Source organism: Mixophyes fleayi, chromosome 4 (genome assembly GCF_038048845.1).
Source record: "Mixophyes fleayi isolate aMixFle1 chromosome 4, aMixFle1.hap1, whole genome shotgun sequence".
Classification (NCBI taxonomy): Eukaryota; Metazoa; Chordata; class Amphibia; order Anura; family Limnodynastidae; genus Mixophyes; species Mixophyes fleayi.
This window is the reverse complement of record NC_134405.1, coordinates 160,554,686-160,580,866: the sequence shown is the minus strand read 5'-3', so window position 1 is coordinate 160,580,866 and position 26,181 is coordinate 160,554,686. Positions and strand designations below refer to the sequence as shown.

Sequence of the window (26,181 nt, the reverse complement as noted above, 5' to 3'; positions counted from 1 at the left end):
TCAACCTATTTTGGATCTCCTGCGATCCTGCACTTATATTTGAAATTAATCCAGAGTAAGCAACCGCCAATCTGTTTCAATTGTGAAAATCCCCCCAGACTCAATATTGCAGTCCTATATTTTAACCCTATATCCACTACTATCCTTCATTTTAAATTAACGGTCGTATCCCTGGATACACCTTTCCGCTAAAAATTTGTCTAACCCTTTCTTAAACATATCTATTGAATCTGCCATCCCAACCTTCCCTGGCAATGAATTCCATATCTTGACTGCCCTTACTGTAAAGAACCCCTTCCTTTGCTGGTTGTGAAATTTCCTCTCCTCTAACCTTAGGGGATGACCACGTGTCCTGTGTATGGTCCTTGGGGTAAAAAATTTCCATGAAAGCTCTCTGTATTGACCCCTAATGTATTTGTACATAGTAATCATATCTCCCCTTAGACGCCTCTTTTCTAAAGTAAACATGCCTAAACTGGCTAACCTTTCCTCATAACTTAATGACTCCATACTCTTTATCAATTTTGTCGCCCTTCTCTGAACCCTTTCTAGTTCCAAATTATCTTTTTTATAGAGTGGTGCCCAGAACTGTACTGCATATTCAAGATGAGGTCTTACCAATGATTTATACAGTGGCAAAATTACACTGTCTTCCCTTGCATCTATGCCCCTTTTTATGCATGCCAATACTTTGTTTGCCCTTGCAGCTGCTGCTTGACATTGAGCACTATTGCTAAGTCTACTGTCTACGAGCAGTAGACAGTAGACTGTCTTGAGGTGTTTCAACCAGACCCATTGACAGAGGTGTATAAAATCAAGCACATAGCCATGCGGTCTCCATTTGCAAATATTTGTGATACAAAATAGGTCATTCTGAAGAGCTCAGTGACTTCAAGTGTGGTACTCTGATAGGATGCCACCTTTGCTATAAGACGGTTCATGAAATTTTATCCCTGCTGGATATTCCACGGTCAACTATAGGTGATATTATTAGAAAGTGGAAGCGTTTAGGAACAACAGCTACTCAACAAAGCGGAAGACCCCATAAAATTACAGAGCAGTGTCAACAACTGATAAGGCGCATGGTGCGTAAAAGTTGCCAACACTCTGCTAATTCCATAGCTGAAAAATTCTGAAGTTCCCTGGCAGAAATGTAAGCACAAATACTGTGTGGCGGGAGCTTAATGAAATGGGTTTCTATGGCCGAACAGCAGAATGCAAGCCTCAAATCACCAAGACCAATGCCCTGTCGGATGGAGTGGTGTAAAGCACACTGGACTGTGGAGCAGTGGAAATTGGAAACGTGTTCTATGGAATGGCGAATCACACTTCTCTGTGTGACAGTCAGATGGGCAAATCTGGGTTTGGTGGATGCCGGGAGAACGTTACCTGCCTGACTGCATTATGCCAACTGTGATGTTTGGTGGAGGAGGGATAATGGTATGGGGCTGTTTTTCAGGGTTTGGGCTAGGCCCCTTATCTCCAGTGAAGGGCAATCTTCATGCTTCAGCATACCAAGTCAATTTGGACAATGCTATGCTACCAACTTTGTGGCAACAGTTTGGGGAAGGCCCTTTTCTATTCCAACATGACTGTATTCCAGCACACAAAGCAATAACTACAAAGACATGGTTTGATGAGTTTGGTGTGGAAGAACTTGACTCTCCCACACTGAGCCCTGACCTCAACCTCATCGAACACCTTTGGGAAGAACTCAAACGGAGACTGTGAGCCAGCCCTTATCGTCCAACATCAGTGCCTGACCTCATAAATGCCTCATAGAATGAATGACACAAAATTCCTACAGAAACACTGCAACATCTTGTGGAAAGCTTTCCAATAAGAGTGCAAGCTGTTACCGCTGCAAAAGAGGCACTAACTCCATATTAAAGTATTTGAATATAGTCAGTACAGTCCCTGTTAGTGTAATGGTCAAGAGTCCGAACACTTTTGTCCACATAGTATATGTGTGTGTGTGTATATATATGTGTGTATATATATGTGTGTATATATATATATATATATATATATATATATATATATATATATATATATATATTGTAAAAGCTCTTTCATCCTGTATAATATGAATCTTCTGTACTTACTGTATTCAGTTGTTTAGCGCCACAACAAATATGATATTATTATAGCACTTAGATAAATGCTTATGCATATTTTAAAACATTTTCTTTATACACATCTGGATGTCTTTTTAAACTTTAGATGACTGTATAATACATTTTCTATGGGTAACTCACATCCTTTGCAGCTGAGGTAGGTTAGATGCAGTAGTATAATAATCATCACCATTAAGGTATAGTGTGAGTCAGGGTACATTTAAGAACAAACAGCTTACTGGGATCTCTTCAAAAGAGTTCAATTATATGAAAAACACATGTTATCTACATATAAACATAATATGGCTGCATGTTATTGATGTTTCTCTATACTGGAACACTTTAAGAAAATAAATTGATTCCATAAATATCTTAGCAAGAGTTTCTTAGATTCACAAACAGGGGCTGACTGGCCTGGGGCCCTGGGGGGGGGGGGGGGGGTAACTGACCCCTGTGCTGGTCTCATAATTAGTTGGCTGCCTTGGGCCTGGTCACTGGGCTTCCTACATTTTTTTTTTATCTTTAAAACGTTTCTAATAGGCTCCTGAACCGAGTCTCCCTCCCAGGGCTAAAATTTGCCATCCAACCACTGTACTTAAACATACATAGCGGTTCTTATAAGTCACAAATTAGCAATGCTATTTTAAATGAAGCAACAAATTACACTTGATAAAAAAGCTTGATTATAACTAACAATAATAATGCTGCTATCACGAGTAAAATAGCGCTTTTGCCGGCATGTACAATCTTCTTCCATCTTTACTCAATATACAAATTAAAGCAAAATTGTGTCAACATGAACTTCAATAATGGACATTATCCCAGTGAATTATTTACTTATAATTTCCTTAAGTTGTCAAAATGCCTTTGTGTGAAAATTATTATCTAATTGTGTGATATGGAGCTGAACCCACAGGTTCACTGTATAGGGGTGTGGAAACAGCAGGCATAGGCTACAGTAAAGATGCTTTGGGAGTCTATCAGGAACTGTAGGCTAGTGGCCAATGCTTCATAATCCTTTAGGTACACTGTAAAACACCCTATTATTGGCAAAATGAAAACTAATCAAATTGCTATCATTATTCTTTGTGTGCTTAATTCCTAACTTGTCATATTATGACTATTAAAGGAAGATGCCACATGAGCACCTTTGTGGGACGGGATGTTTATTATTGTAAGGAAAGAGAAAACTCAGCAGTCATTGTCTGTAGTCTTCATTAGTCTATTATAACGACTGACAGAGACCTCGGGTGTATTGAAGGCTAGAATTATTCTAAACTAAAAGAGAAAACACTTTTATGCTTACTAACATTAGTGTAAAGCATTCTCACACATGACTGCTAAGGCGGCTTGGTTCCTTTCTGTATAACATTTCGAGGCATGAGATGTTGTACCCTATCGCATAATACAAATGAGTGGAGCAATAAATTAATTGAACTCACTTAGAAAGCTTTAGAAGAACAAGATTTGATCCCTTTGGTCCATGCACCAACTGTGAAATATTAAAGACTTGTTTATGTTTCTGTGTTCTGCTGTAGATATTGTGGACTCCCATCAATGCTTCATAATCCTTTAGGTCAATATCTCTGCACAGGAAGAAAGGTAGCATATCTATAACAATGACTATAGTCTAATCTACACATACATCTGTACATTAGTATAAACTAAGAAAAGCCACCAAATTATTCACATCCCTATGTAGTAAATAAATACCTATTTGGGACCTGATTAAAGTCCGAAGCAACTCGTAAGTTACGTGTGTAAAAAGTTGAGTTCCATCCGTATTCAAATCAAGGTGTATCTTAAGATACGTTTCAATTTGGATCTGGGTGGGAGTACTTTCTGGCTAAACAGAGCTGGCAATACACAGACACACAGAACAGACTGCAGTATACGTACAAGCGTATGTACAATAAAAGTTTACATCAGAATTCTTAAACATTTTATTTTATCAAAATATAAAATGACAACTGTTAACAGTAAATTAATTTAAATAAATGTTTATTTAAAAATGGTTTTACATTTTTTTAGATTTATTGCATATATAAAGAATATTTCAATGCGTACTGTACATACAAAGCTTTTTATATTATATCTTAGTTGCATACACTTGTTATATGTGATAGATACTGACACACATACCTGTAATTTTTAAATCAAATACTATGCCGTGTCAGTCATCACTATCAGTCAGCATTTACACCTGACCTGTAGTGGGTGGAAAAGAAGAGTACTTACGATAAACACAGGACTTGATGCAGCCGCATCTGCATTGGAACGGCCTTACTGTATATGGCCTACGTTAGTCTGCCTTTCCCTGCCCTGTTCCGCCTCTCAAGTCGTAGGGAGTCGTAAGAGTCATTTGCATTCAGACATGAATTGCATGCAATTGTGTTGATTGGTATAAAGTCCGCGCAGAGCTTTTTCACGCAAGATACACTACGCAAATAGATGTCTGAACATGAATCAGGCCCAGTGTAAGTGAAATCAAGTGTCTGATGAGAACTATTACAAAGAGGACATTTCTGTGTTCATCTAAATGTCCAAAAGTTGTATGACCAATCAAAGCTATAAGAGATAAAACTGTCATCCTGTCATCTGTAAGTAACTGACTAAGGACAGATTATAAGCAGATACTTGTCAACAATTCAAATAATTATGATGTACATTTATTTTAGATTTCTGGAGTGTGTTCCCTATGTCTTATGATACATTTTTAAATGAATTGCATAAGCTTTAAAATATTTACCCAGAGAGGAAACACTGACTTGCTGTTAGAACCCACTTCTCATATATAAGAGATCCTCCACATATATGTCCATTCCTACAAAATAAAATAATGCCTAAATAAACATATACAATTTGAATTATTGAAGCATTTATTGGAAAAGGAAAGAGAATGTGTGCTTATTTTTCAGTTTATAAATGCCATTTAGAAATATGGGAGTGTAGGGAAGGTTATCATTTATGTGATATGTTGTGGACCCTATCCAAGAATGTGAATGCTATGTGAGCACAAAAGCATTTTGTTTCAGTTCACCTCTGGCTAACATGAGATTTGTTACTCTTACTCTAGTACTAGACTCTAAAAGGGCAGCAATTAAAGGAGAGGGGTTAGCTTTGCACAGTTAATCCAAATCACACAGATGTTTAAAACTTCAGAGAGCTGGACTGGATAAATCCCAGACTAATTTACGGCTGATCTTTATTGCAAGGGAAAGACGGCAGGATAATATAAATGCTTGTTTGTTTTTTCTTGTTTCTTTTCCCTTTTTTTGTTTCCTGTAGGTCTGCTTTTCGACAGGGGATCAAACATCTGGTTAAACTAAGCAAATCTGATTCACTTATGCCCCGTTCTAATCTTTAATAGCTCAAAGCAAAACAATGTATTAGTCAGTGGACTCACTTGCCAAGATTCTACAAATATTGCCGCTGCCTACAGCTACAGCCAACATTATTACAACCACTGGTGTGTATTTGTTTGATATGCTCAGAGGAGGGCGAAGACTACACAATCAAGAGCATGAGAAAGTGGGAGGCACGCCTACCGTTTTACATGTCAGAACTTGCCACAAGTTCTCCTATTGTTGGTTTGTTCTGTAAAGTACACTGCATACTTATATTTCAAATGACAGTTACACGGGATATGTTGCATGTGAACAAATAGGCTGCATGCTGGGTAAAATTGCAGTGCATAATATGATGCATATGAAATTTATGATCAAAATAAAACAAAAGACCACTGTAGTTTGAAGAATTCAAAGCTTTATACAGGTAGATTTTCAGTATGAATACTTTTCTATATTATGATTTTTTTTTTTTATATTAAAACTGAATAATTTGAGACACTTAGGGGGATATTTACTAAACGGCAGGATTGAAAAAGTGGAGATGTTGCCTATAGCAACCAATCAGATTCTAGCTATCATTTATTTAGTACATTCTGCAAAATGACAGGTAGAATCTGATTGGTTGCTATAGGCAACATCTCCACTTTTTCAAAACCGCAGTTTAGTAAGTCTAGCCCTAAGACAAAATATGTTCTAAACACCAAGATTTACCTGTCTCTCAAACTGACCATCCATCCATTCTTGTCCTGTACTGGACTCCCATTTACAACTCTTAGCTGCTTTCTTGATGCACATGAACCTGGGTCTAAAATCAGAATATACAATTAAAAAATTTTGTACATTCTTATAAAAATATATTTAAATACTATTACTATTAACATTTATATACAGTAAGTTGCTTTTGCTAAAACTGTTTAAGGTATCCTCTACCTTCACAATGATAGTAATTGGCAAGGTTTTTTATTAAAGCTCATATGTCACATCTTCCCTGCTCCAGAGTGAGTGCAGCAACAAATGTGCTGGGATCATGCTAAATAAAACAACAGGGGAGGGACCCCCACCAAAATACTTTCATTCAGAAGTAGAACAATAAATATGTGGAGTTGTCAAAGCACAAAGTAGTTCCCAATATTTCAGTCCCCTGCAGCAGGAAAGTGGACGTGGCCATGTCATGTTGTGAGTGTGGCTATGTCACGATATGGGTATGATCACGCCCCTAGAACACTGCCTAGCGCTGTAAAATTATAGGCTGCCCATTAGAAATCTCCCTTCCCCCAACGTTCCCACCCGTGGGACAAACATACCCCCAGGCGGGAAAGCGGCACTGTGTTCTGTTATTGGAACTGTCCTGCTGAAATCATGACAGTTGAGACGTATTGAGACGATTTGGATAATTGTAAAATGCAACTCTAGAAATTTCTGTCATCTATGTTACAAAATGTCCCTTCAAAAAGTGAAAGGATTCTTGAAAATGCCATTGACATGACTGTCCAGTTAAATGTTTATTATTGTTTTTTGTTTACTTCTAGAAAGCCATAGATACCTGTTCTCACCAAAAACACCAAAGTGAAACAGAAAAGTGCTTTAAAAAACAAGACAAAACCAAAAGTGTCCAAGAATGCCACCATTCCTCAAAAGAGAAAGGGAAGGGATCTGCCAAAGCCTCATACAGGCGTGGTCCATGATCGGGGAGCAGGGAGGTGGGAGTCTTAGGGAGACTGCATAAAATAGGGATTATTCCTGTAAATGCACCTGCACCCTCACTGATGCTATTTTGTGCCCACTTGTCCATGTATTTACCCATAAAATGGGTGCATTTTTACAGAAATATGTGTGTGACCTGACAAAACAGTATCTGCACTGTACTTTTTCATTATTGTAAATGAACATATAGAGGGGGTTGAATACTACTTACTGTCTGCATTTGTCATTGTAGGGGTGGTATCTCCTTCACCTAAGAAAAATAAGTTCATATAATTTATGATGATATTTTTACTACAGAAATGGTACAACTTTCTACATCAGTTTGTGGCTATTGTTTACAAAAATGCATTAAAAAGATATTAAATCCAATATATCTCACCGTATTTAAAACACCACACTAGCTATAATGCTAGTTTTGGTCTTTGTAGTAAGCTGGTGGTATAAAGAGGGAGCACTATAGTAGGCTATCAAATGGCAAATCTACAAAAAGGCAATAAACTCTACAATTAAAAAGATACCACCGACTAACTTTCTATGTCATTGAAATTATCACGGCCGCAAAATTCAAATGGATTGCTATAGGCAACATCTCCACTTTTACAAACCTGCAGCTTGATAAATGAACCCCAAAGTCTTACATTGCTAAATAATGTTTACATGTATTACTTATACAATAAATTTCCTGTCTCAAAAGAGCAGAGTGGAGGCCTCTTCTGAGCATGCACTGGTCCACACATGCTCGAAAGAGGCCTGGGATGCTAGAGAGGCATCTCCGGGTCCCTACCCAAAGCTTGCTATGGGGACCTGCGGTGGTGCACTGTTCAGCTTCTGACCACAGTGATGCAAATAAATACTGTAAAGAAGACAAAAAGCTTAGGTTTGGCCCCTAATTGAGTTTGGCTTTTTATTTCTTATTGAAAAATAGCACGTCCTTCTTTATGTTTGAAGACTAGCAAGTTCTAATTTTTTCTTATGAAGAACTAGCAATATGTTCTCGAAGACTTCCAGAACATGTTACTTAACTAACCCCAATCAACTTTTGTGTGTTCAATAGTAATTTATCATTCTGAATTACCATGGCAACCACAGTCACATGGTACATGATGTAGTAAGCAGAAAGACTTTGGAAAACCCCTCTACACTCTGTCTGCCCTGTGACATACTCCTCATCGCATGACACAATGAGAGCTCTGAATCTTTGTTTGTGTAGCAGTCTGACTGTGTATGGCAGCCATTTCTCTTTGCCAACCAGAGAGTTTTTAAAAAGGTGGACAGTTAAGATAAATGATGCCTGCTTAATAGGTACACAACTTGCTATTTCAAAAAAAACATCTGTGTGGAATTGCTTGATTTGTATCCATTATTTTATGAGAGCAGTGTTTAAGCTGTCTACCTGGATCTATTAGAGGAGGAAATAAATATATATAATTTCTTTGTGTCTGATCCCAATTCTTGGTTTCAGGAATATATTCTATGTTTTTAGGGACCATATAAAGTTCTCAACATATAGTGCAAATCTCTGTTCCATTCCACAAAAGCAGGCTGTGGATTGTGGTAGATAATTTGGTTTTATACCTCATAGATTAGAATAGTAATTTAATGTTACAGTTTATATGATTATTGCTAAATTCTTTCTGAGGACAGTGAACACATTACTTACATCTAGAAATCTGACAATAGTCCCAGGGTACTGAGGGGTTTTCCGTATAGCACCAGGGTCCATGGGCATCGTTGTCAGGATTGCGGCAATAGTTTTTTATAAGTATAGATATATCTGGTTCCTTGAATGTATGTCTATAGTATAAGGATACAATTCTTCATTGGGTTAGAAAAAAATGTCATGACTGCAGCAATTACTTAACCTTAATATATCAAATTTAATTTTCACAACCGTAGCTAAAATGTAGTGACAATAGCAGTAGAAGCACACATAATCAATTCTTTATAAATTTAACAGGAAATAAAAATAGTACTACTACTACCAATAATAATAAAAAATTATTATAATTTACAATTAAAAGATCATTTAATAGTTTTAAGGACCTATTAATATGATTACTTTTTGTTATAGCATAACTAAAAGTAACTATTCACATACCTTCGTACGTCGTTAATATTGTTCTCCCACATGGTACATGGTTGCCTGAATCGTGTTGTAGATATAGTCCCCCTGTAGGCTATGCCATTACCATAGTAACACTCTGAAAATACCAAATACATGTTAAAGCTAGGCAAATCAGAAGCAACACAGGCTGACAAAACAACCCACCCAGAGGCAAACAGCAGAGACTGCGAGCAGCAGCTGTCCCAGTGGTTTTCTACTTTACACAAAAGAAGCGAGAAAAGCCTTAAAACTTAAATCAAACAAATGTTTGATTGGAAAAGAAGACCAAAAGGCTGAATAAATACACAAATGGATTAAAGTTGTTTTTTATTCAAATAAAAAAAAAAGACATCTGGAAAAAAATATATATTTCAGCACTGATTTTTTCTTATTCTTTTGAAATATGACCACAGTGTAAATAAGTTTTAAAAAGCTCTTTTAGTAGATTTTGTTACAAGATGTTTAAAAATGGAGGAAATACATGTTTCAAATAGTCTTGTAATATCATGTATAATTGTGTACTATATTAACAGAGCTTTGTCATGCCATCGGCTTAGTATTCAGGAGGAACACTTGTGTAATATAAAACATAACATACCCACTAACCCAAGTTACCAGGATATTTGATGCCAACCCTGACTCCCTTGGTGACTTTTAATATTCTTATCATTTATAAAAGAGGGAGTAAATATGGGTTGTTATCGGTTTTATTTCTCCAGAGATGATGCAGATACTGAGGGTGTATGTCTATAAGTTTATCATAGGGTTTCTTTTTATAAGAATGTACACCCAGTCACTTTAATGGTAAAGCCATTACTATTCAATGTATTTTTTTTCCTGAGTATAGACCTAAAAACACTTTCAAGCACATATTCACACTAGTGTGTTAATATATATACTGTATTTCAGATGTGTATTGTTAGTTATTGATAGCAACACACATGTTATGGATATTTTCACTTAAAGTAAGATTTCTCTGCTCTCTCTTAGTGTCCTGAACCGGTAGTACTCGTAACACCGGCATACTCGTAACACCGGCATACTCGTAACACCGCTATACTCGTAACACCGGCATACTCGTAGCACCGCCATACTCGTAACACCGGTATACTCGTAGCACCGCCATACTCATAACACCGGCATACTCGTAATACCGCCATACTCGTAGCACCGCCATACTCATAACACCGGCATACTCGTAACACCGGCATACTTGTAGCACCGCCATACTCGTAACACCGGTATACTGGTTGTTCGGAATTTATCGCAGTCTGTTGGGAACTCTCATCTGTCTGTGTTAATGTAAGTTGAGATTTACAGCATGTCGCTGGTTTACTAATCAGTGTTTATTTGTCTATCTACTCCTTGTCGGTTATATATGTTAGTTGGTGTAACAAACCCAACCCGTCTTGAACTTCTTCATGTCCAACCATTGATCCTAAATTCTTTAACTGTGTGTCTCACTCTTCAAAACCATTAGTTGTCCCAGTGATCAACCTTTCTTAGTTTCCCTCTTTTGCTGCAATAGGCTCCTTTGTCCATGATAAAACTTCTCTCTTTTTGGCATATTAACATTCACATTACCAATACTAAAGGAAATATCCAATAAACAGACTTTTCTCTCCAACTAACATTCTTATAAACAGCACACTCATGCCAGCTACTTATAACAGTAGCAACCAACTTATACATTGCAAAATGCTACATCACCAACAGTTCTATTAATTTTCATCGTATGATGGATGTAAACTGCAGGACACTATATTAGTTACATGAAAATAAATGTAATAAGTAGTTTTCCATAACATATCATCTACATATCAAAGTATACATACTGGGCCTGATTCATCTTCGAACGCAATGTGAACGCAACTTTTACAAAAACAAAGGCAGCACCCATATTCAAGTACAAGCGGATCTCAGGAAATGTTTCCATGTGACTCTGGGTATAAGTATACTGTGGCTATACATTGCTTGCCATATGCAGACAGACACAGAGTGCAATATAAAGGCACATACATATGTGCAATATAAAGGCAATATAGGCACATACATATGTGCAATATAAAGGCAATATAGGCACATACATATCTGCAATATAAAGTCCCTCCAGCACGCATGCAAAAAAAATTTTTAGAAAATAAATGAACAACTCTACATTATTAAAAATGTATATTTAAAAAAACTTGTTTTCTTTTTTGACATGAGATATATAAATCAGGATTTTCTTAATGCGCAGTGTACGTACAATGCATTTTTATTTTTTCTCTTGCAAACACATATTCTGGCATGTAAATGTGTAGTAAACACTATCAGTATCAGTCAGAACTTACACCTGCCCTGTAAGTGGTGCAAGTGACATGGCTAAATACATGTACCTAAGAGATGCCCTGAAATTCAATCGGTTGAATGTGCGTTGGCATGACCTCGTCACATTCTTACTGTACATTGCCTATATTAGTCCAACCTTACCTTCCCGGTTTCGTCCTTGAAGTTTGTAGTCCCAAGTCTCATTTGCGTTTCGACGTGAATTGCATTAAATTGCGTTCATTAGCATAAGCCCCATTCTTGTGCATGCGCAGAGCAATTTCATGCAAGATATGGCACGCAAAGGGATCTAGGTCCGAAGATGAATCAGGCTCACTATTATTGGACTTCTGTAGAAGTCCACAGCAAAACCTAAAATTATTATTTCCTTACCAGATAACAAATTATTGCACATTGTCATATGCATTGCAATCACACACACACACACACACACACACACACACAGGTAACTCAGGCTTATCGTATTTACGGTGTCATCTCATCACTTTGAGGCCTCAGGTAAGATTAGTCACTGATCTTTACAAAATAGGAATATGGAAACTAAATATTACCAATTAATACAATACATAAAGAACTATATATCAACTTATTTTTGTGTGCATGCACAGAACAGTAATATGGATCTTACAAAAAAAAACAGACGTGTAATTATAAATGAGCCACAATATCTCAAATAATTCACCACATCTTTGAGCAGTTGCTGAAAGGCAATTATTCAAAAAGGCCATAACAGTTTTCCTGTGCATGCCTTTGTTTCCGAAAACCCATGTACATGAAATACCCTTAGTTAACATTTAGTTCATTTAGTACAATGTTATAATATTCAGATAAAAAAATTAAAAAACATAATTTACCTTGATGATTGGAAGCTTCACATTTTGGTATTTGTGAGCAGTGGCCAATTCGAATATTTGGATCTGTAGTGAAACACCATGGAGACTCTGAACCATCAGGATTTCGACAATAATTTTCACTCAAATCCCTGCAAAGGATTTAAAATACTTAATAAACAGTAATACTATACTGGGAAACAAATGACAACATCCAGAACAAATTTATTTTACTATTGTTATTCACTACAAAACATTTTTTGCTACATCAAGGGCATACTTATATGTAAGAGTATTTTCACCTGGAGAGATATTTCATAAATAGCATTCTCGCAAAGCCTCGCAAATTGCAAGGCCAGCCCTGACTGGTGCTCAAAGAATGCTCAAAGAGATGACATGAAGCATTTCACGTCAAATGCAACAGAGTTATAAGAATGGACAAACTGACTCATTTGTTTGACAGATTATTTTTTCTCTATAATCAGTCTAAAGGATCTTTTTTAGTGGGAATGGCCCTAAACGAGAAATCTACAGTATTATATTTTATAATCTGTAGCATCGACTTCTGAGGAAAACCTGTGAAGCTGTGTTATGGGGAATATTTCAGGTGCTGTAACATCAGCCTAAGGCCCTGTTATGCAGTATTTATCCAGCTTTGAAGCACTGTGTTAACCCATGTGTGAACAGACTGCTAGTTCCGCACAGAAATCATTGGTCAGTATACACAGGTTTTTTAGTAAACATACACCAGATCAATTGCACATCATGCCTGGTTTTCTGCGGTTATTGATTCAGAGTATGTATAAAAATATTTCAGCAGGGTAAGAAATTATTCCCTTTTAAACCTGTTCTGCAAAATATTTGCATTTTTAAACATTTGATTGCAAAACTTTACATTTTTTGCCTGGGGAATTTGGCCTTAAGGGTTTTGAGTCCCACCCTACGTGCGCGACACAGCAAAACAAATTCACTGTTGTTCTCCCAGGTTAGTGTATTCAGTGGAAGTTGCTGGATACATGTCATTTATACATGCAGAATGCCGGGGGGGCTATTTAATTTTGGGATCCAGTATGCTCATTGGAAACAAAGCTCGATTACATTCACTTTTGCTTCCATCTCCACGTAGGGCAATGGAGCGCTGAATTAAAACAGCCCCAGAGAATTTAAATTCCCCTAAATGCAGTTCTACAATTACAGGGCAGAATAGCATTCCGCGTAATGGCAATGCAGAAGCAGTACTCTGAGAATGTACTCCACACATCTGCGAAATAGCCTGTTCTGCCACAAAAGTCAATTTGCTTGAAATTTCTCGTTCATTTCTAATTCCTATGCAGGGCTGGGTTTGCTGTGAATTCACACATGGTTGAATCCATTGCTTTAAAGCTGGATAAATACTACTTTTGTTAACAGCCCTAAGTTGTTACTAGGTGATATGCTTATTTGAAACCCAAGTGGGTGTAATTCACAGGATGTATCATTATACATGCTATAATAAAAAACATAACTGTTTCTAAAACAATACATTAAAATAATGTAGAACAATGTTAAATGTCAAAGATGAATAATCGTTCATTTGTGTCAAAGAAACATTGTTATAAATGCTAGAATTTTATATTAAAATAAGGTGTATGTGCTCTGCATAATAAACATACAAAATCTACTTATGTTGAGCCAGAAAGTCAAAATATTCTGCAAACTGATGGTATGATAAGAGATTTGTGTGATACAAAACCATAACTTTGTCTGCATATCAGAATCTATTCATCATTTTAATGATTTATAGTAAGGCAACAGCTAGCTCCATTCAGAAACAAAGAAACTGTGAAATGTCCAAGAAAACAGATGACTTCCAAACCTGGACGGATACATTAATATGGAGAGTACTATTAAAGTAAACTTGTTACACCCACGTAAAACCAGTCTAAAACATCAAATACAGATTTTATAGAAGTCTGTGATGAAATTAAAAACATATTTGGCAATAGCCCTTTCTTTTCCCCTCCCCAAGGCGTAGTGGGCATGTTTTTTTAAACATCTAGAATGCCTGATGATTCTGCCTTCTCCAAATTTTAAGATTCTAAATTATTAACCATTTTGCTGTCACAGGTCTGCACAACTTTTGCAGCTCATTTGGCAAGGCCAAATTTCACATTAATGAACAGTGTGGTTACAGCTAGAATTACTTTTCAATGGCTTTTGTATTCCAGTGACCAAATAGGGCTTCTTTTTAGCAGTATGTTGGAATTAATATATTTTTAATTTATTTGGATTATGTAAAAGAAAAAAACAGAAATAGGAAATTATTGCATTTAGACATGAATCTGCATCTAAATGTAATACATAATGCCATTGTTATAACCCTAAATGTATTCTGCAATCTCTATTGGCAAGTATGTTTACATCATTACAGGAGTTGTCTAGGTATGCGGGTGATAATAAGTTTATATATAATTGTTTTTATGTGCACGTGTTTTAGGCTGGCGCAGAGCAGGGCCATCTTAACAACATTATGGGCCCCCGGGCAAAGCAGTGCACCGGGGCCCCTAGATATAGATATAGATATATAGATGTATACAGATACAGATATAGATATAGATATATAGAGATAGATAGATGTACTTGCTCAGTGACCCTTGTAGGTTTTTTTTGCAGTTTTTTTCTTTTGCAGGATTATTTATTCTCATTAAGAGCCGTGCCTATGGGGCCCCCTTGCCCGTGGGGCCCCCTGAGCAGCTGCCCATCGTGCCCAATGGAAAAGATGGCCTTGGTGCAGAGAAAATCAACAAAGATCCTTATGAATGCCTGATCCCTTCCTGTCTGTGAACCGCTTTGTCCTGGCACACTAACGTTCTCAGTCACTGAGTATAATCTTACGTGTGCCTGCTGATATATGTTTTGTATCACACTCTTTTTGGTTTTTAACAAATGTATTACTTGGAGCCTTTGGGGGGAATTCAATTCCCCCCGAAGTACCGCTGCGCTAAAACTATTACCGTTTTTACGGTAATAGTGCGCGTAATTACCGTTATCATGGTAGTTCTAACGCGGATTTTTGCTCACAGCTCCCTGAGCTGCGAGCAGAAAGCCGGGTTAATATTACCGTAATAACGGTAATATCCATAACGAAGTGGTACTTCGGGGGGAATTGAATTCTCCCCTTTGAGTACCTGGCATCAGGACAGGCGGCGTGGTGACTTCAGGATTGGGACACAGCACCTGTTCACTGCTGAACTATGCACAACAGCTGTGAACAGAATTTACATCCCAACGTTCACACCCATGAGACAAACATGTCCTCAGGTGGAACAGTGGACAGAGACCTAAAATCAGGATGCCCCAGATTGCCCCAGTCTAAATTGAGACGGTTGGGAGGTATGCTTGGTGTTGCAGTAGAGACACTGGACTTTTAATTGTCCAATTGTTTAGTCATGTTTACAAAGAAAACATTAAGAGATTTTTTTTTGGTCACGTTAAAAATAAACACATGTAACACTCAATTGGAAAGTGGTCATGTATACAATTAGGCTTTATGCACACAAGAGCTAATACGTTCTTATATCCTAGTAAAAGTATTTTAACACTGAGGACCTCATTTAGAGTCGGACACAAAGTCCGTTTTAAGCGCATCGAACAAAAAACACTATCACGCATGTGCAGCAAGCCCCATATCCGCCTGCATCTTGGACGCAATTTACACTTGGGGCTGCTTGCGGCTCACTACGAGAGAATGGGAGGAACTCGGAATTGTGAAGGTGTGACCCAGTAAGTAAATCCTAGACACAGTGAGGCGCAGACGCAACACACGGAAAAAAGTGCTAAAGCTGTGCGGCAGGAATTAGGTGGCGCAAGCAGTTAGCTACCTGCAGGAGCTGCTCGCAGCTCGGTAGGGTATTACGAGTGGGACGCGACTGGGGTTGCTCGCCACTCTACCAAGCTGCGGCACACTCCCACTCCTACATTTCTTAGACAGACTTTGCGACTGACTCTAAATGAGGGCCTGAACGTTGAACAAATAGTATAAGCAAATTGACCTGCACACATTTTACCTGCAGTATTCAGAAGCGCTAACGCCAAGTACAATACAAATGGAGTTCTACTGCAGTGCTCATTAAGCACCTAGTACACATTACTGCCAGGGGGATTGGGGACTGAGAACATGATTTAAAGTGCAGGGTTTTTATAGGCGTTGCTTTAAACTGTTGTGTGTGTCTGAGCCCTTAGTGGATTTATGGTAAAATTTGTTTCACAAATCTCTACACACAAATTCTTGTGGATCCAAATACACATAATTACTCAAAAAGGTTAGCTAAAGGGAGATGTATTTATTGAGTAAACCGATTCTGAAAGGTCCCAAGGTAATGAGTGGCTGATTCCAAGCATAGGATAACTTTATTTATTGTGCAAAAAAATTAAAATATGTTTTACCTTGTCCAATGTTTTCATGGTAACAAAACAAATACTGCATATAATTTCCAAGTCAGTTATCCTCCCCTAAAGCATGCATGTTTCAGATCCTCATTAGTGCCTTTTTGCGTCCAGCATACAAATCCATAACACTTCATCAACAGAATGTATTCTCTACTCTCTACCACTGCTTTAAATATGAGAAACTGAAATGAACTAGTGGCATAGTGCCCTGCTGATATGCCTTGATATGGCTCATTGTTTTCATGTTTCTTTGTGCTCAAGCACAACTTCCTACCTGTTTATATTCTGTATACTGACACAAGTGCATTCCACTATTTCACAATTTATTATAATGTTATGCTAGTCTTGTGCTGGGCTCATTAGCACATACAATCATTAATAAATTCCTTGTTGCAACTGATCATTTAACGTTACTATTTTTTGTTCCATATATTTAAAGAAATAGGACATGCTAGTACCTAGTGGTTGAAGTAGGGGTAGTGCCAATTTGGAAGTGCCGGTATGGAAAATGTGAATGAAATTTGATAATATTACAATGAAAATAGCTGGAGAAGTGGCGCTATGGCATACCACCGTTTACCGGCCCACTTCAAACACTGCTAGCACCCCAAAGTTATAAAAGGGGGAAAGTGTTTGAAAGGGTTTCTATAAAGTATAAAAATGAATTCTTAACAACAAAGATGGGAGACAGAAGATAGATAATAGAGTTGAGGGAAATGTGCTTTAAAAATCATTTTCAACATGGTGAAGTTTAACATAACAACTTTTTCAAAGGCAACCGCAGCATGGTAGATCCCTGGAACATCCACCAAATTCACAATGCATCTTTCACTTACACTAATTTGTACTCGGACTGCTGCAAAGGAGCTATCTGAAAGCCAGAGGATATACATTGTAGAATTGAGAGCTGGTTCCTGATATGAGTGATGTGGCCATCTAATCAGGAGATGGCATTCATATCTACCTGTTTATCCAACCAACGGCTTTCAACATCAATCATGCACATGTTTTATAGAAGTCCCAAGTGAGTACTGGGGACAACTGCATCAAGCAAATGGTGCGTCTCCAGATGAAGAACCCACACTATTGTCAAAATCTGGGAAATGTGAGGTAATGTTCCCCACCCCAAACATGGAAAAACCTTTTATAGTTACATTTAGGGTATCCTAGGTCTCAAGTATCTATAGAGAGATATGTGACTGGTTTCAAAATCTGACTATTAAACAAACTGTTGGCAATGAATTTCAGAGACGGGGACACAAACATACCAAGATGACCAAGAATAATCATTCTCAACTGTGAACTAACTAAACTTATAACAGCTGGCGATCAATACACGGGAATCTCTGAGACTTTCCTGGAACACAAACAAAAAAGAAATTTGTCAGACTAACAATACTTGCAGTAACCTTAACAGAAGTTTTTGCTCTCTGCCCTTGCAGAGCACTCGGTACAAAGGCCAGTAACCAGTAAAGCCCAGGTAGCTTTGCTGACTGCAGATTAGCCAAAAACCTAGACTGGAATAAAGGGAATGAAAAGAATGCCCAGACTAACAGCAAATCCCCAGAACCAAGCACAGAAATTAAATTTACCAATTTCCCAGCAAAGTATGTTTCACTGGGAAAACACAGCCCTTGGAATTTTTTCACCCACTCAATGACAAAGAGTTAACTATACACACCCTTGGTAGTTTTCAGGGCAGCTATTCACAGACACACACACACTGTAGGGTCCATATTGTCACCAGACAATTGACTAATTATCAACATGGATTGTGGGAGGAAACCAAAGCTGCCCATAGGGAGCACACACAAATTCCGGTATGTAAACGTACAGAGCTCATGAGGGTGGAATACGAGTAGTAAGAAAGATCATCCAAAGCAGTAAGCAAGATCTGTTGATTCAGTCATTCACTGACCTTGCACCATGTTCCTCCTGCATATCAAGCAGCTCACTGGCTGTGAGCACCTTGAAAATTGAATTCCCATTGTGGACTCACAAGTTTTAGTGTGACTATTTTATTTTTCCAGTACACACCTTGGTGAAAACACTGTAAACATTACCATTGAAACTACCCTAACAATAATATCATGTCGTTATTTCACTCTAAAGGCACGGGTTGGATTCTCCATTCTCTAAGCTATAAAGCAGTGTAACTCACCAACCTAACATCAAGAACACATTGATTTTCAGATAATAGTGTTAAAACTGGTAGTTGCTGTTTCCCAGGGCTTTAAATTGAGGTGTGCAGGAGTGGCGACCTCCTATGGTGCTAAGCTGAAGGGAGGCACATGGAAAATAATGTTTTAGGTTAATTTGGTTAAACATGTGGTCAAGGGGGTGTGAGTTTTCTTTCTTGCCCCAGGCTCTAAATGTTTTAGTTAAGGGTCTGCCCCTCCCCCTACTTACATGTTATGTAACAATAATCTAATACTGCCCTTTTGAAAACATGTATTTTTAAGTACTGGGTTATACAGTAAAGCTGAAGAATATTACTTCTTCAGCTTAATACAGACAGCTAAAGCCACCAACCATATCTATAGGACTTTGTTCTAATTAATTCTGATGCAGATCAGTAGTCAGTTATATTTTTGTGCGCTAGATACATATACAGGGGCGGATCCATCACATGAGTCTACTACAAATCTACACAATGCATTTCTGCAGAGAAAATCTGCATACTATCAAGCACACTCCTCATAGGGTATTTGCGAAAGATATGATATCAGTGAATGGGGTGGGGTACGTTATTCCGACAAGTCTATTACTGACAAAGAGTATATAGACAGAGGACATTTCGGACGATACTGCCATCCAAACTGCTAAAAATTGCGAAGAGAGTGCTGTCACTTCACTTTCTCATCACATAATAGAGTGACACTGAAATTTCTGTATTTAAAGCAGCAATGGTAGGAGGAGGTGCCTAACTCTAACTCTAATCCTAACCCTAGCCTAAATCCTAACCCTAACCTTAACCCTAACCCTTAGATTAAATTGTCCAGTTGCCGGGTCCTGCCATTGCAGCTTTAAATTCAGAAATCTCAATGTTGCTTTGTTTTATGACATAAAAGTGAAGTGCCACCGTGCAGTATGTTCATGCCCATGTCCTTGTCGCTGTTATAGTAATCAGAATTTTTCTGTCTATATACTCATTGTTGCTAATAGATTCTTCGGAATAACGAGTACCACCAAGTGAATGCAGCCATTAAATGTTAGAGTTCTAAATGCAATGGGTAAAAGAGCAGGCAAAACTGTAGGTAACTCATACTTGTGGGGTTAAAGATAATATAATTTATATTGAAGTGGATTTCCAGAGAAATAGTATTGACTGTTCACAGCATCGGTGAGAAAAATGTCTGTTACTGGCATAGAAATGAAGTATTATAGCTACACTATGTCTATGTACTTGTACTGCTGTAAAGTCTACAGACACATACATGTACTGAATGAGTCACTGATGTGTTTTGTTTTTTTTTACATGTAAATTTTTATTGAAGTTTTTTACATAGCAGGATCAAAAATGCAGGGACAAAGAAACAAAACTAAATGTAAAGGAATGAGTCACGGATGTTTTGACACAGTGAAATGTACTATGAATATACCATTATTGAAGGTGAACATTAAGCAAGAACATCTGGCGTGCAGTATGTTTTAGCTGTCTTTGCTCTACAATGAGATAAATATTCTCTGTAACAAATGTTTCACCTAAAATACATAATCTTTGTGATCTATTGGCATCCATCCATGTACAAGACTTAGCTAAAAACAATTTATGTTAAATGTTGATTTCCATGTGTTTCTGTAATCATTACATGTAACACAAATATAAAATAAGGATAATACTAATAATGACAATAAAATAGCATGCACCATTCAAGGCTTACTTAGGGATGGTGCTGCCAAGGCATCGGCAAGTGAATATGATTTAAATTAATAATTGTGCACCACATATTACTTATAATATATATGTCAGGCTAAAATGTTACTTTTATTCAAATATTTTAAAATGGAAGGTGCAGATATTCAACTTAAAAATGTCTCCCTCCTTCATTAAGTACTGTAGTAAATAGGGTGTACCAGGGGATGATCCCCAGTTCCCTGATGCCAGGAGCAGGACAACACTGTATAGGTCAAGGCAGCTGCAGCTCAGAGGAGCATTCAAAAGTCTCTTATTCAGTTCTATTGCATAGGACCGGACAGACTCAGCCCTATGCTGTACAGCAGCTGCATTGACACATACGGAGTGATCCTGCTTCCAATGTCAGTTAGTGAAGAAGGATTTTTCCAGGGGAGAAATCCACCTATTAGCTATATGAAAGGAGATAGGACTTAACTAGGAATTGTTGTGCAAAAGTCAGCCAACTCTTTCAAGTAAATAGTCATGTAGCCAATCCCAATGCTTATAGGTGGATTAATGAAAAAATAAACAAAAACAACATAATGATGAGGTATATATTATCTATCAGTATTAACTCATTTAAGTGTATCTTGGTAGGTGCAACTTTCTATAATTCAACACCTAAACATGGTCTAATGGTATCAAAACCTGCCACAATGCCCTCCTGATCAGTCTTCAATGGACTATTTTCTCAGCAATAGTTCTTGGTGCAACTATATTATGTGGATTCCTACACTGACCTTTTGCCTCAAAAGCACAAGTAGAAATAACAGAAAGAACTCCATAATATCATTATTTTGGTTAATTGCTTACTTGCATTTGTAGTTTTCTGGAATAAAATGATGCTGATGTGGAAACTGGGAGTCCCACCTCTGACACTGGATTCCATTGTATGTTGTTCTCATAGTTCCACGATACCCCTCCCCTTGACTCTTTATGCAATCAGTTGTAATATCAGTGTGGTTGATTATGCTGTGTGCTGCAAGAGGACATACAATTTAACAGTTAAAGGTTATCTGAATTGTTTATGTCAAATGAAGCCATATTCAATATAAATACTGAGGATGGGAGATATGCTCATTCTCATTTTGTTATGCAATGGGAGAATACGATATTAAGATAATCTATATTTTGTGACCTCAGAGGTGACCAAATCCCTGTCAGCACTGCTGTATAATGGGTCAAAAATAGGGCCCATATCTTCCACATAAATGAAAATGAAGCCACAGTGCCATTTACGCTAATGGACAGCTGTTCCCATATCTGAGACTGAAACATCTGGACCACAGGCTCACATTGTAATCCATGTTATGTTCTGATGTATTATGATATTTTGTTTGGCAATCTAATTCCCAGAGATGCAAGATCCTTTTACGGCATGTAAATATAATAAAGACAAACATCATTTACTGAATATTACATCAAGTGTCATTCTTTTTTGGAAAGGTCTAAACAATATATTGTAATAATTTTTTGGGCTATTGCTTTAGCAAGCAATTTTAGCAGTATTGAAATAGATTAAATTTTAATATCTCTGCTTCTTTAATGAACAGATTTGAAAGTTTTTTTTATGTCTAGACTGGTCTTACAAATTTTAAAGGGCATGCTAATTTTATGTTTTCATTTATTAGAGGAACTCCAGGAGGTGCTGTTTACAGTAAAAGTCATAACTGTATAATAAGGTGTGACTAGTAGTGTCAGGAATGAGGTATAGCTGTGGCTAGAAGACCACCGAGGCAGACTGGGAAATGTTTGACTGAAACATATAACAATGCATGTCTTCAGAGATGTACCATCAAACATTATTTTCAGACATTGATTCTATGTACACATGTAATATATTTACAGTTTTATTAATTACATGGAACAGAGACCTTTACAGTAGATCTGTTACCTAAACACTATGGGCCTACTTTCTAAAGTGCAAAGCAGCCAAGGGTCAAAGCAAAACCTTCTTTGACGTGACGTGCCTCAGTTTGCGCTGATATGCCTAAATTTCCACCAAACTGACTCTGTGGCACATCTACTTTAAGCCTAAGATGAACATCACTTTAAATGCAGCAGCTTCTAGTATTATAATATTTTGGAATTTGAACATAATGAAATTTTACATATTTTTGTGGAAGTCAGTTTTTCCTATACCCAGACACTCACAGGCTCTTATGGAAAAAACAAACAAGTGACAATAACTTAGCTAAATAACTAACATAATCATGTACATTTTAAAGCATATTTCCAGGTGGTTTAATGTCTGTCCATGATACATTGAGCAGCACAGAATGGACTATAACATTAAAATAGTTTTCAAAAATCCAGAGAAACACACTTACTGAAATAGGTAAACATATTAATAAATGTATATTAGACACATAAGGATTGCATAGTATTAAATGTGTTTTAATATACATTATAAAAATATATTGCAAATGCCATTGTGTACGTACCCTTATACTCAAGATGTTTTTTTTTCAAAAGCTTGACATATCAAATATGCAGTAGAACAAGCAGCATTTACTTTGTATTACAATACCTATAGAGTATAGTAAACCAATGTTTTCCTTCTATATGAAAACAAATGCTACTTAAAGTAGTCATACCACTCATGTAAAGCCCTAAACCAAAACTGCTCAGAATATCTGTTAGTGGTACATGGAGTCAGATGGTAGAATGCTTCTGTTGTAGCCACTAGACTCATACTGTCAGTGGCGCACGCAGGGGGGGTTTCTGAGTCTCTAGAAACCCCCCCTGCGCTAACTAAGTGGCCACTGTCCTATACAGCAGCCGCGGCGCTGTCAAAGAAGCGTCCGTGGCGGTGCTGTATTGCATACAGCACCGCCGCAGGTGCTTCTTAGACAGCGCTGCGGCTGCTGTATAGGACAGCGCTGGCGAAATGGAGCTGCTGCGCATGCGCAGCAGCTCTCTCTCTGGTTTTTTTATTTTTTTTGGGTCGGCGGGGGGAACCCCCCCCCCCCTTCCCCCGACAATCCTCCGTGCGCCGCTGACTGTTGTTGTTCAACAGCTTTAAATACATATTTAATTTAGGACAACTCCAGATTACAGTGATGCCAATAAGCCACTAATGTACAAAAAATGTACTGAAAAAATCTGCTTGGAGGCGAAAATAGTGCAATTGTTCATGCTGTTTGTTAACCCCTTTTGATAGTTTTTAAGAAATTGGCCAACATTTTTTACTGACACATTCTGTAATTCTAGAATGTATCTAAATGTAAAAACTGCATCTCTACTGGACCGGAAATGAAAGGGCTGCTTATAATCCTACTGAGATAAAAAAAAAAACAATTGGTGGGGTGAAAATGAAATTTCTTACAGTCAGAGGTTACAATTGTTTTGCTAATCTCAATTTTTTTACACACATTTATCTAACCTCGCTGTCAGTAAATTTACTGACAATTGGCAGCCATGTCCTATTTTGTCGCGCACCGCTTTATGCATGCCAAGCTTTTCGCAGTTACACACAGGACCAACAACAGAAACATTTTTAGAGCAATAGACTGCTGTTTTGCTGATACTCATGTTTGTAATACAGGGTAAATGAGATATGGTGGAGGGTGTGGTCATTGAAAGCTGCAAACTTGTAGGATAAGTACAATCTAGGCCTGTCTATGCCCCAGTGGAAAATGTCTGATAATAATCTCTATAATTGTTGAGCCAGGTAAATTAAATGCTTCAACAAAGCCTGCCCCATCTGCATTATCTACTAATTGATATAGTATTATATTAAACATTAGATCCTATAGATTGTAAGCTTGGAGCAGGGTTCTCTTACCTCTCTGTCTGTATGTATTACCCAGTATTGTCTTATCAATGTTTGTTCCCAATTGTAAAGTGCTACGGAATTTGCTGGCGCTATATAAATAAATGATGATGATGATGATTAAACAATACAATTGTACTGCTAATGCTTACTCAATACTTTTATCATGACACAATGAACAATTTGAAAATACAAAACTATTGAGCTTTTTATTTTAGGGATTTGAGAAACTATCAATAATGGTGAAAGGAAACTAAGCATTGATTTTTTTTTCATATACTTAGTTTAACTTGATAATAAACAGACTTAGAGATGTTGATGCAATATTTACATTCGTTCTTTAAATTATATATACATAATATACAAAATAATAATACATAAAGGCGTAAATGAAAAACGAATTTGCTGAAACAAAAGTGTTTAAAAGTAAATATTCATCAGAAAATTTGGAGCATTTTCAATTCATTTACAGTCTGACACGCCAATAAAGATAGAGAAGGTTGGTGTAGAAGGGATATATTTGGTTACTACTCACCACAGGGTTTAATTGCACAGAACTCCCAAGGGCTGTCAGGGTCAAGTGTGTAACACCATGGTCTAGCCTTGCCATCAGGGTTGCGGCAGTAATTATCATTCAGTCCCTTGTTAGGATATCTGGAAAAGGTAGGGAAAAAAAAACACAAAACACATTCATGTGTCATCCAAGAAGACTGACAGACCCATATCACCTTTCATTTTTAAAGCACCCAATTAGGTGTGGATTTCATAAACACAGCATGGTATTCCAACTCATTAGGAGAGCTGATGATAGCAGGAATAAAGACCATCCATGCAACTGGTAATGAGATTTGTGATGTTCTTCTTGTTACTTGAGAATTAAGAGGATTAGGGTTATTATTTCTTTTAAATCATTACTTTTATTATCTTGCTTCTTGTTAAAATCATTGCAATTAAGCATCAAAATAGCAGACTTAAAGGTCAATGTCATATGGAGCAATTGAGATTATGTTCATCAAACTGATTTTAGAAATTTTATTAGTACTAATAATTATAAGGGTACAATAACGCTAAAACATGTTTTATTTAAAATTATATTGTACATATTTTGGAAACAATATCACATTAATTTATTGAGCATGGCACAAGTGCTGAACAATACAAGTATGGGCTCTGGTCCATTATATGCTAATTTTACATAGAAACTGTAAAAGATCACTCTTTTGTGCAGTTCTATTACCAAAGTCCCATATCCTCATCACGTGTATTAGATCTGTATATCATATAAATGTTTGAATGTTTTAACTGGTTGCATAATTTTGGCATAGAAAATGTATTCAGAAAAAAATATTCCTTTAGGCAGCAAATAGTTTAAAATACCTCCGAGTTGTATACAACTAATAGTACATGATTACTATAAACAATGTCACTGTAAAACAAATTAAATTATAGTTTATTTATTCTGAATATTTTTCCTGCAGTGACAATAGCTAGGGCTGAAACAATATGGCCCAATGATTAAACCCAAGGACACTGCCATTCACTGTGATTGAGATGCAACTTAGAGTATAATAAGATAAATGATGAAAACAGTATCAAAGTTATTTTAATATGACATATACACTATGTCCAGCAAAAACCTGTACCAAT

The 26,181-nt window shown here is 37.1% G+C and overlaps 1 protein-coding gene across 3 annotated transcripts in view; it reads right to left on the bottom strand.

The window, feature by feature from the left end:
• HGF (hepatocyte growth factor) overlaps positions 1–26,181 on the bottom strand; it is an 83,877-nt gene that overhangs the window by 9,023 nt on the left and 48,673 nt on the right. For 2 of the 3 annotated variants that reach the window (XM_075208706.1, XM_075208707.1), the window contains exons 7-15: positions 25,070–25,188; positions 21,573–21,738; positions 12,458–12,585; positions 9,270–9,372; positions 8,832–8,965; positions 7,383–7,421; positions 6,179–6,272; positions 4,867–4,941; positions 3,560–3,703 (exon numbers count right to left, since the gene is read on the bottom strand). In XM_075208706.1, the coding sequence (XP_075064807.1) occupies positions 3,560–3,703; positions 4,867–4,941; positions 6,179–6,272; positions 7,383–7,421; positions 8,832–8,965; positions 9,270–9,372; positions 12,458–12,585; positions 21,573–21,738; positions 25,070–25,188 (1,002 nt within the window). Of the gene's footprint in view, positions 1–3,559; positions 3,704–4,259; positions 4,326–4,866; positions 4,942–6,178; positions 6,273–7,382; positions 7,422–8,831; positions 8,966–9,269; positions 9,373–12,457; positions 12,586–21,572; positions 21,739–25,069; positions 25,189–26,181 lie in introns of those variants that run through there. The other variant, XM_075208708.1, reaches the window with a different exon arrangement.